Raw genomic sequence first — 11,372 nt, 5'->3', positions numbered from 1 at the left:
CCCCGCCCCCAGTATTAGATGCATTACAATGGCTATATATTGAAACACTCAACATTTAAAAATTCCCTGTTTGAGTTCTTTCATTTGTGTTCTTCCCTCTGGGACCAATCCAAGATTAAATATGTATTTTGGAGACATGACATAAAAACAGATCACTTACTAGTAACAGTACTAACATCATAAGTGCTCTAGATTCTGGAATAATGATGAACTAGTTCAGAAGGTACATTGGTGTCTACCAAGACTTTTTTGTTTTACTGAGATGAATTTGCTTTTTAAGGGGACTTCAGTATCGCTTGCTTTTGTAACTAACTGAAATGTATATCAGCCATTCAAAACTGGAGCCTGCACTGCAAGTATATATTCTGCATTAGCCAGGAATAAGATTACGTATAAGCGTATATCTAATTAATGGTGCTTTGCACTCTCTCTCAAGGAACATCTTTTGGTCACAGGTTGGCATGAGTACTGCAGGTTGTTTGTTTGTTTGTTTTTAAACTCCTACAGCCTGGCTTCCCAGCTCAATGACTGGTCCAGGCAGCGGCAGACAGGAGAACAGTGTTATCAAACGTGCCTGAAAACTGAAGATGGTAATTCTGGATTGACCATGATGCTACCTGCTCAAGCATCCATGATGGAAACTAAATATCTCAACATGCTGCAATAATAGATTTGTCCATTTTACCTCAGTAGCAACTTGATGAACAGCTCAGGCGTGTCCAGATGAGCAGGAATGTTTGTTTCCCCAGGGACAAGTAGCAGCAGCACATCTTGTGCCACAGCTACTTGTATCCGGGAAATCTAGTGGCAAGTTAGCTCAGGTGGGGTAGGGGAGGCTGGGGCCAGCAGCCTTACGTGGGGTCTTCTGGGAGCTGCAGCCACAACAGGAAGTCTGGTCGGTAGCTGGAGCATGGCTAGGCTCTGGTTTTGGGCGACGTGCTGCTGCCATGTGCACTACCTTTTTTTTTTTTCTTTTTTTTTGGTGTGGGTTTTTGGACCCTGGGATCTCCCAGGGTCAAGTCCCCTTTTGCCCCCCCCCCTTCCCCTGCTGTAAAGTAGTAGCACAGGGAATGGCTGCATGTGCAGTCTGCAGCACCACATACCTCATGTCCACACTCATCTGGACGTGCCCCTTCTGACTTTCACTGGAAAATGAATGCAGTCTGTTTACAAGAAGGTTTGGTAGTCTGCTCCATGAGAACAAATACAATGTTAACTAGGCTAAGCTTTAAGTTATTGTAATGGAAAATTGAGTTTCAGGATGTTTGCCACTGACCTTAAAATATGCTACAGAATCATTCTTGCAGCAGTGACCAAAACGTGTAACCCCAGCCATGTTGCTCCTGAGCCGATTGACATCTGACCAAGAATCTGAGTAGTCTTCCCAGAAAGTTCTTGGTTTTGACTGACTTTTGCATATTTTTCTCTTCTGAAACTGTAGTGACTAATTTATAACAAACAACTTCTGTTAAGGGGAAAACATTGTGAAGGGAGAGAGAGAATCTATCAGAAATCTGTTAGAAATATTTGATGGCCTGCTGGAATATCTTACAGAAGTCAGTGAAGCTTCTTCTGAGAGCGGTGGTGAGTGGAGAGAGAACTCCAAAACATCTCAGTTTTAAAGACTATGTGCTGTTTCTTATTTTGTCTGCATTCCTCCAGTGTTATCATTAAGGTAGGAAAGCTGAGAGTGACGTTCTGACCTCATATGTGCACAGTTCTGTGTGCCTAGAAAAAGGGCACACCTTCAAGTAAATTCCATGTTACTTGTTTCCCTTTGCCCCCCACTCCACCACCACATTCAGCTTTATAATTGTGATGGTATCTGTAGCTATTTAATAACATGCTGAATTGAACGTTTTGTAAAACCTTGTTAGACAACACTGAAGATCAACAGAAGCACTTCCCTTATAGCAGGCTTGTTGGGATGTAAACTATCCAAACAGCATTTTGTAATCCAAACAGTGCAAGAAAAGGCTCTTGAAGTAGGGCTAGAGATTGAAACAATACATTTCAATTATCCATACTGAACTTGCACACTGGTTCATTTAATTCCAACATGGAACAGAAAAAAAATGACATTTCTTAGTTTAGCAACACATCAGAATTAAAAAAGCCCTGAATACCTTAAAAAAATTGTGACAGTGCCTAGTTCTTTTGATGGAAAAATTCTCCTGGCAATTTGTACTGTGCTATGGGAAAGGGTTATTACATTCTCCACCCCCCCACGACGAGAGAAGCCTCTTTAGATTAAACATTATGGAGGAAGTTGTAGGCCAAAAGTTCCTTTGACTAATATTTAAAAACTGTTCAGTGCAAGCTTCATGAAGGAAGTTGCAGTTTGTGACATTAGATTTATTATTTTGGAACAGGTGCACTAGATGATTTGCATTCTTCTAACAGATGTACGTAGTTTTCCTGGAAACTAACTAATGTATTTTGATTATAAATAGATGAGCCTGACTTGCTAATTAACAATGACATTCAAAATACACCTCAAGAGCAACTGGAAGATGATGCCGAGAAATCCATGCCAATACAAAAACTCCCTTCAGTTGTGGGGTAAGAGTGGATGATTTTGCTTTAAAGTTCTATTAGTATAGCAAATTTCTTTCATACTTGAAACTTCAAAACATGTGTTTTATGCAGTCAGCACTAGTGTCAAATGGAATGCTTTGCCTCTTCCATTAGCTGGGCAGGAACATACATAAAACTGGATCCAATCTTTGTATTTGCACTGCAAACCCAGAGACAGCTTGGCCAAGTGAATCGTTCTGTCTTTGAATCTTGTAGTACTGGGTCTTTATAGCATCTAGTTAAGTTCAAAGTGTGTTGATTCAGTACATGCTTTCTTACTTTTAAATCACTTCATTTTAGTTGCATTTAGAAGTCATGAAAATAAGTTTAGTTAACCTCGTGGGAACTAATCATACTTCTAAAAACTAAGTACCAACTAACTGGAGATTAAAAGGGTTGCTATTCTTTTGTAGCTCCATCTTGTGGCCTAACAAAGCACAGATTTGTACAGGCAGACTTACTCTGTTATGTTCTGCTTAGATCATCCCAATCGGAGATTTCTATTCCATTTTGGGAAGTTGAAGGATCAGAATCTACCAGTGAATTAATTAAGCTTGGGGACACTGCATGTTCACTTTCATTAAGGGAAGAAGGTGAGTTAAAAAACTAAACACATCTTTAGGGCTATTCTGTAGGGACATAGAATTCTAATAATCTGCAGTAGCAGAAGTACTTAATATTTAATTATACCAAGGAATTGTGGTGAGCGCACATGTAGAGCAAAACAAGTTGTATTTGTGAAGGTAAAACATTTAAGGGCAAAAGAAGCTTTATATCACTGAACTGGAACAAGCTCTGGGACAGAAAGGGGAAGTCTATTGGCATAAAGTACCACCATGAGATAGCAGAAATTAGATAAAGACAGCAAGTGAAATCCTCTCTCTTGTACCTAACACCAGTAGATTTGTAAGCAGAAGTGCTTAGAAAATGGGTTTCTTTTTTCCTTCTTATTTTACATAGGATGGTATGATGCCAATGTTTCCTTACTAAGACAGTGGTCCTGCTGTGCTCCAATGGAGTTCAGGGTTTCCAGACTTGATGATGAATCTATTCCTTCAGGCTATAATGTTTTATTGGGCTTAAAATAAATGCTGTACTAGACTCAGTTCAGCATGGCCTAGGACAATGTTTGTGTCCTTGTTATCACAATGGAAGCAGCAATATCCAAGACTGATATAATAGTGATGAATCATTCTTTAGGCTAACACTTAACAGTTTCTGAATTGCTGAGACTCCTCATCTAAGGAGGCTTAGATGACTTGAGGAACTAGTAATGGGAGGCACTTAAATGTGGTCCTTGCCAAGGAGTGGTACCAGCATTGGGGAAACTTTTTTTTGACAAAGCAAATGCCTAAATGGAAGCTAGGCAAACTTATCTTGTCCCTAGCGCCGGTAGCTGAGCAAACAGGTGGATAAATATGTTTAAAGGTTTTCCTGAAATTCCCATACCTTTTGCAATTTATTCTTGTAACATAATACTGTCCCAGTAACAATATGGATTAACTCCTAGTCAGTTCAGTGTGAAAACTGTCTAAGTGTAGCTGATGCTAAAGATGTCTCTAATTTTTAAGCCACCTAAATCTGCTTTCAAAAATGCCCATTCCAGGGTTCCAGCTCCCTGCACTGTTGCCTGTGGAGACAGATATCTCCAAGGAGGCCAAGGAACCTGAGAGTGCTCATGTGGCATTACCAAGTCAACCCTCAAGTAGCAGAAGAGCACTTGTAAAAGAGAGGGAAGGTTGGTGAGAGTCTAATTTCCTGGTCTGCATACTTGGAAATTCCTTAAGCCTTCCTAGTTCTTGGAAGGCAGTGTTCGTTCTCATAGATAAGATTGAGAATGGAAACATATTATCTTTTGCTAGCTACTGTATTTCTTTATTTAGATCTTCATGGGTTTTCCCTGATGTGCCATGGGAGGGAGTTGTTTTCAGAGTTATTTGCTGATTTATGAGGTTTTGGAGATCTTACTGTGGCAGTACCAAGCCAGATGCCAATGTTTCAAATCAGACCTTTTTTTTTTTTTTAAGTAGTTCCTTTTACCCACAATCCAAATTCTACAGGATCTGGAAAAGATTAAAGCTAATAGTAATTTCATATATGCAACATCCAGAATAAGGGAGGAATATTGCACACATCCAAAGAAGACTGAAAAAAATGTGCAGTTGGCATTTTGGTTAGAGGTTTACTAGCACATCTCTTCATATTTGTCTTCAAGGATCAGCAGAATCTGTTCATTCCACTGAATTTCACAAAGAGAGTTTGAGTTCCAGTGCTAAAAAGCTTGGGGAGCCCATTCGCCCAGCCATTCCTTTGCAGCCACCATATCAGCCATCTGAGCCCAGGCCCCATTATCCCGTAGGAAGGGAGTATCAGAGCCCAGGAAGACAATCAGCAGCTTTGGCCAGTAGTCAAACAATTAAAATTCCTGCTGTAAGTGACAACCTCTTACTTGATTTTATTAGTTAATGCCTTCTGTTTGTGTTCTAAGCCTTTCTTTATTGCATTTGCAATTATTGGATTTAATTAACTGAATATCACTGTGGGTTTCCTGACATGATGAGAGCTTCCTGTCTGGACAGACTTATTTCAGAAGTGGTTTAAACTAGCTTAAGACATTCCTATTCTGAAAAAGGCGTACCCAGGCATGACATTTGTCAGGAATAGCTATCTGGCTCTAAAGTTTATAAACCACCAAATTTGAATTGATTTCTAATGTGTAGAATAATAGCTTTAGTTTCTCAAACTATTTCTATTCCAGCAGAAAGAATTGCTTTATTAGTTTTGTTTTTGTTTTTATTTCTCTCTCCAGTCTGCAGAATCATATAGACAGGAATCTGAAACTAGTTCTGGGAACACTTGTGTGTCAGAGATCACCTGTGGTAAGAATAAGTCTTGCTTTGTATTAAACTACACTCCCCAAAAAGGAAAATGGGTTGCATTTTAAAGAAGATGCATACTATCAGGATGAAAAACTCTTTGATGCTCACCTGCCTGTAGTCCACAATCCATTTAAGATGTGTATATGCTACTTAAAAACTCACTGCTGCCAGGCTGTACTCGAACCTGTGCTAAACACAGATTAGTTGTGAATGTGGGGAAAGACAAACAGTGTTGCATGCCAGGAGGAAAAGAGAAATTTAGAACTTCCTATTTGCACACATTTCCAGAAAATAAGTAGCAGAAGTTAGTTTTTCTGTTGTCCTAGAGATGCTTGTTATCCTTGCTGTTTCCATAGCACCAACCTTTGGTATTTCCTAAAATCCAAATCCTACAAGGAATTATAGTTTACCAAAAACAGCATCAAAATGCCAGAGTCAAGACTTGCTTAATTGTCTAGTCAGCATTTTACACACTGTATAGTTTATGCCTGGGGGGGAGGCCCATGCCTTGTGCATTTGTTTTACAAATCACCAAGCACATTTGAGCACTGTATACAGAATGTTATCTAATACATTTCTATTGTAGATTTTCCAGCTGGAGATAAGATGGTCTCAGATGATGAGTTAAATGGTGATGAAGGTGCAGCAAAGGTAATTGTGGCAGGACTAGTTTAAATCTGTGTACAGGGTCATGGGTTTCTGGCATTTCCACTTGGGGAAATAAAGCGTCTCAACTTGTTTCTAGCCCTTCTCATTTCAAAAGCTTTGTGGATGTGACCTGATGCTGAGCTGCCTTCCCCTGAATGCTGGCAGATGATAAATGGAATCAACTTGGGACCTACAGAAGGTCGGAAGATTCCATTGCACCCAAAGAGCCTGCAGGAGACAAGCCAGCTCAGCAGGAGAAATTTGCTCTAAATCACTTCACAGGGCTTTGAGTATTGCCAGATATGTCTGAAATCATTGTGGGCTGGTCAGAAACATGAAACAATTTGGACAAACTGGGAATATGGAAAGAAAAGTTCCTGGCTGGAAGCATGACTAGGACTTTCAAAATTAAGTGGACTTCCCTTGTAACTTAATCCACCAGGCTTCATTGCAAGCTTTACTATAATCATCTTGGTTACACATCAGTTAGTCTTTTACCCTCGGCCACCACAAGGGGTACTCACAGGACTTGCTGTTTGTACCCTGCAAGTGCTTCCTGCAACTCTTTCACATTTGCTGTGACAGAGCTGGAGGAAATGTTAATGTACAAAGGGACAGGCTGAAGTACGGCAGTTAAAACTGACAAGCAGGTCATAAGAGGGAAAGCTTTAGTATGAGGAAAAAATTAAATGGCTAATTACGTTGGACAACTTTGTTGATAGCTACATGATTGTTGCTGGACATTTCACTTAACACCTTGCAGAGCTGAATGTGGAATTTCACACCTCTAAGTGTTGTAGTCTCTCTCACTTATGCCACAGTAACATTTGACCAGGTCACATGGAACTTGAAGTTTTGTCAGATTTAGTTCATGTTTGATTATACTCACCATTTAGTGGCCTTTCCCTATTGAAGGATCTGGAAGAATAATCCTTGATCTTGATTCGAGCTTTACATCGAGACAGATTCTATTGGATGCTCCTCTCTTTCTGAAGTTATTTATATAGAACTTAAGGCATATTTCAAGCTTTCAGTTAAAATCCTCAGAGCTTCACTTTCCATTTTCCAGGATCTTGGTGTATATGGAACATCTACATCCACTTCTCACTTACACCATGACATTTCATCATGCACCCAACAGATGACATCAAAAGCATTAACCCCAAAACCTGAAACAAAGAGTCTGTCTGATGTTGAGAGGCAAGTTGGTTTTCTGGTTTTGAATAAGTTGTTGAGGCTTATAATGTTCATTCTTCTTTTTAAGGGTAATTAATTCCGGAGCTGCTGGTCAGAATACAGCCAGAGCTGGTTGGTGGTGGTGTTAGCTTTAATAAAGACCCTGAGTTTTCTTACTTCCTTTAACAAAGGGTTTAAGTCTTTTTTTTTTTTCCACAAAGCTTGCATTTATTACTCCTTATGCATTGCAGGTTTTAAGTTACTCTGTATTATGTAATGTTGGCCTTAGGAACAAAAGCTATGTGCGTGTGTTTCTGTTCTGGCAGATATGAAAGTTCCATCCCTGATTCTCTTGGGGAAGAGCATCTCTCCCGCAGAAGGGCAAAGGGGAAGTTATCCGAGCAGGAGCTGGAGGAAGTGTCAGAGAAGCTCTCACGCAGGTTAAACGAACTAGATTTAGTAAGTGGGAATTAATTCTTGATATGTTTCTCAGAACTGAACCAGCCTTGTAACAACAATTTAGGGACATAAAAATCTAGGATATTTGGTCAGTCTTCCTAAGATTAATGGATAAGTTTAAGTTAGAGGCTTAGTGTCTCCCTTATTTCTAATGCAAAACAATGGACAATATTGCAGAACATCTTAACGTTATTTCATCCAAGGCAAGAGACTGGGATGATATTTTTGTTCTAACAGTCTTGATAAAGTTCTGTCTAGTTCAGAATATACTTGGATTGCTAATATTTGGATATAGCACCTGTTGATGCTCAGGTCTTGTGTAACTATTTAATTTATATTAACACATCTTTTGCTTAGCTTGATATTTCTACAAGATTTCAATTGAATGTTACCAGTGAGATGTAAATGAGCATCTCTAAAAAAAGGAAGCCCACAATTGGTAGCCCTAGGTCCTGTCAAGTAGTTCTAGACTTTGAGGATGAACAGTTGAAGCTAACCAGAATATCTAATGAACAGATGTTAAAGAGAGCCTTGGGTGAGTGCAGTAGGGAGGAGGAGCTGACAGATGAAGACAGATTGTCTCAGCACAGTGACAGTGTCATGGATTACCGGAGGAGGATACTTCACCCAGGTAAAAATCCCAAGCATACTATTCAATGAGCGCTATTTTTTCCCCTCTATATTTAAGTTCATAACAAACCAACTCTATAAATAATTTACTATGGAGGTTATATATTTGAGGTTACATTTAAAAAAATGTAAGTGGGCAGTAGGCATAAGGAAATAAAATCCTAATAACTGGAGTAGTATTAAGATTTAGCTATTTAAGTATTTACCTCCTATGGTGAAGCTTTGCTAGTTAGAAAGACAGCACAAAATGAGTTCAGAAAGTTCTTAATGCACTGAGCACAGTGATGGAAGCATTAGGCATGGAAACATGGGCCTATTGACTGAATAAATATGGCCATGTTTGTTCATTTCTTATAAATAGTATGTGTATTGAGCTATATAATAAGCATAGCTCAGTCTTGTCTGGTGAGTGCTGCTGATGATAATGTTGTTGTCATAGCGTATGCAGATGACTGCCTTAACATTGGCATGTGTTAGTCCAGTCCATGAATACAAGATCAAACTGTTGTATAATGCTGTATTTTTACATTGCAAACTTGTCTAGATAGGCCATAATTTTGAAAAATGTTTTCACTGCCTCTTCCTTCTGTCACGTAGTATTTTCTGGCACTCTTGGTTTGACACACAGCTGTCATGTCCTCCAGGAAGGACCAACAGTTTGGGGCAGAGAACTTGAAAAATTAAGTGTCTTTTTTTTTAAATTTGAATTGTTTTTTGTCCTAAATGTTATTCCTGTTTGTTTGTTGAGAGCATGCGATGCATTTTCTGGATTTTGTTTTGGTTTTGGCTTTACTATTTTTGGTACTTGCGATCACATCAGTCATCTGTTTTTACAGGCACCCCATGTCCAAAAAAAAATACCAGGCCAAGGTCCCTTTCTCCATCCCCACCTCCATCCAGGTATCTACATCCCTCAGCGTTTGAAGATGCACTTCAGAGAGATGCAAGAGGCCAGATGGGGCAGATGCGCAGGCAGTTGCAAAAGGAGCAGGATTACAGGAGAATGAAAGCAAAGGTAACTATTCCTGTGTCACAGTCACTTGGTCGTGAGCCCTGAGAAACTCCATGCATCCTCAGTAGTGCACTGCTCTATTCTGTTAAACAGCAACAGCTTTTTGAACCATGTGCAGAACAGGAAAAACTGGGAACTGAAGGACTCTTGCTGGTCCATTCACTATTGATCAGGAATATAAAACCTGCAGGGCATCTTGTGTCAAGCACTCTCCTCTGCTATTACAGAGAGAGTCATATAATCCTGTGATACACTGAACAAGTTCCATTCTTCATTCATAAGGACACTAAACAAGCCCAGTCCCAAAGCTGAACCTTGATGAAGTCTACAAGCTGCTCCCTTTTAGCTCAGTGGTTCCCCTTTCAGTATTACCCATTGTTTCCCCTTTCAGTAGTTCCTTTATACACCTCAATTCTTCTGCTAAGGCACACTTTTCCCATTTTCACTTATTTCCCATGTGGTACCATGTCAAATGCTTTATTAAAGTCAAATGGATGATATCTATTGCATTTTCTTTTATTTAGATCAGTAATATTATTAAAAAAAGAGGCCAGATTCGTCTGGCATGCTCTCTACCTGTGGAAAACCCATAATGTGTTTAACTCATGGACACTGGTTATTTTTCCTTGAAAATTGTGCCTAAAGCCTTGGATACTATTGCGGACAGACTGGATCATTTCTCCCCCTTCTTAAATAGTGTACCACACTTGCACTTATCCAATCCTACAGAACCACCAGAGATGCCATAGACTTAGCAGAAATGTTTGCTGTCAGACCTGCAATTTCACCAGCCAGTTCGTACAGAGTTCTGGGATTATCCTGCCCCACCTTCCCCAGCTGCATTACATCAAGACCTTTGAGTTTGCTTTCACCTCAACTGTAACTTCCATTTTCACATCCTCATTGCCCATTAACTATTGTACATTTGCCATATATTCAATAACGTTTCTTATTTTTCCTAAGTTTTCAATAAAGATAATTGCTATTTAGCCCATACCTAAATTATCCTTAATCTCTACCTCTGTTCTTTTCTTCTTCTCTCCTCATGGCTGAATACTCTTACTGCTTTTAATATCCTTTGCAGGGACCAACTCATGTTGACTCCTGGCAGTTTTATTTCATCCCTATGCTTTTTGATTTCCAAGATGTAGCTTTCTTTGCTGAATAATCATTTTTATTTCCATTCCTTATTTCTGATGTGGCTATTCATCTGGAGGCCTTCCCTGTTATTTTTTCCCCTTTCTTGGGATACAAATTCCAGATTGGTTTTGCACCTTTTGACTTGAAAGAAATTCCAGACTTTGCCTGCATTTGTGTCCCTGAGCTACCTCGTACCATTGATTTTACTAACTGGTTTCCTTAGTTCATCAAAACTTCCCCTCAGCTATAAGCCTGTTTTTGCTGCTCCTCCTTCCCAGTAATTCAGATCAAATAAAGTTAGTGATTGCTTGATGCAAAGTTATTTTTCCCTTGATCCAGCTCTTCTGTGGTGGGATTCTTTCTTACCAAAGAAAAGGCTTGAAGAGTATTGCCTCTCATTGGCTTACTAAGTGTCAGGTAAAGAAGTCTACTGTATCCAGGAATAGCTATGTCCTGCTGTTAGCTCCTGTTCTGCAGTCAGAAGATTCTTTCTCTCAGGAAAGAATTTAAGGTGATAGCTTTTATTGTACCAGCTATGTAGTTGGGGTAAAGCTAGACAAAATCCTAGGAGACTATTCTTGGTAGTTCACTTAACATGGCCACAGATAGTGTTGGCAGTCATTAAATTGTGTAGACAGCTATTGATTTCCCTATTAGAGCTAACACTACACTGATTTAAGAGTTGGTTTGGACATACTAAAACAATAGGGCACAGTTGTTCACAGTTCATTACTTTATTTAGAGGTGTGTTCAGCCTGTAAAGTTGTTTGCACCTCATTAAGGCTTGTTAGTTTGTTATTCAGAGCCCTGGCAGATACAATGAACTAAGCAAGCAGTTACACCCCCCCCCC

The 11,372-nt window shown here is 39.5% G+C and overlaps 1 protein-coding gene across 2 annotated transcripts in view; it reads left to right on the top strand.

Annotated features, from left to right (window-relative positions):
* CEP95 (centrosomal protein 95) overlaps positions 1-11,372 on the top strand; it is a 27,247-nt gene that overhangs the window by 6,664 nt on the left and 9,211 nt on the right. Inside the window, exons 4-14 of one of the 2 annotated variants that reach the window (XM_019516594.1) lie at positions 1,474-1,584; positions 2,454-2,562; positions 3,058-3,170; positions 4,184-4,315; positions 4,793-5,007; positions 5,387-5,456; positions 6,043-6,107; positions 7,174-7,304; positions 7,607-7,739; positions 8,256-8,370; positions 9,206-9,384. In XM_019516594.1, coding sequence (XP_019372139.1) covers positions 1,474-1,584; positions 2,454-2,562; positions 3,058-3,170; positions 4,184-4,315; positions 4,793-5,007; positions 5,387-5,456; positions 6,043-6,107; positions 7,174-7,304; positions 7,607-7,739; positions 8,256-8,370; positions 9,206-9,384 — 1,373 coding nt within the window. Of the gene's footprint in view, positions 1-1,441; positions 1,585-2,453; positions 2,563-3,057; positions 3,171-4,183; positions 4,316-4,792; positions 5,008-5,386; positions 5,457-6,042; positions 6,108-7,173; positions 7,305-7,606; positions 7,740-8,255; positions 8,371-9,205; positions 9,385-11,372 lie in introns of both variants that reach the window. The other variant, XM_019516603.1, reaches the window with a different exon arrangement.

Source organism: Gavialis gangeticus, unplaced genomic scaffold, assembly GCF_001723915.1.
Source record: "Gavialis gangeticus isolate Ggan-Ray unplaced genomic scaffold, GavGan_comp1, whole genome shotgun sequence".
Lineage (NCBI taxonomy): Eukaryota > Metazoa > Chordata > Crocodylia > Gavialidae > Gavialis > Gavialis gangeticus.
This window is presented reverse-complemented; position numbering and strand designations above follow the sequence as displayed.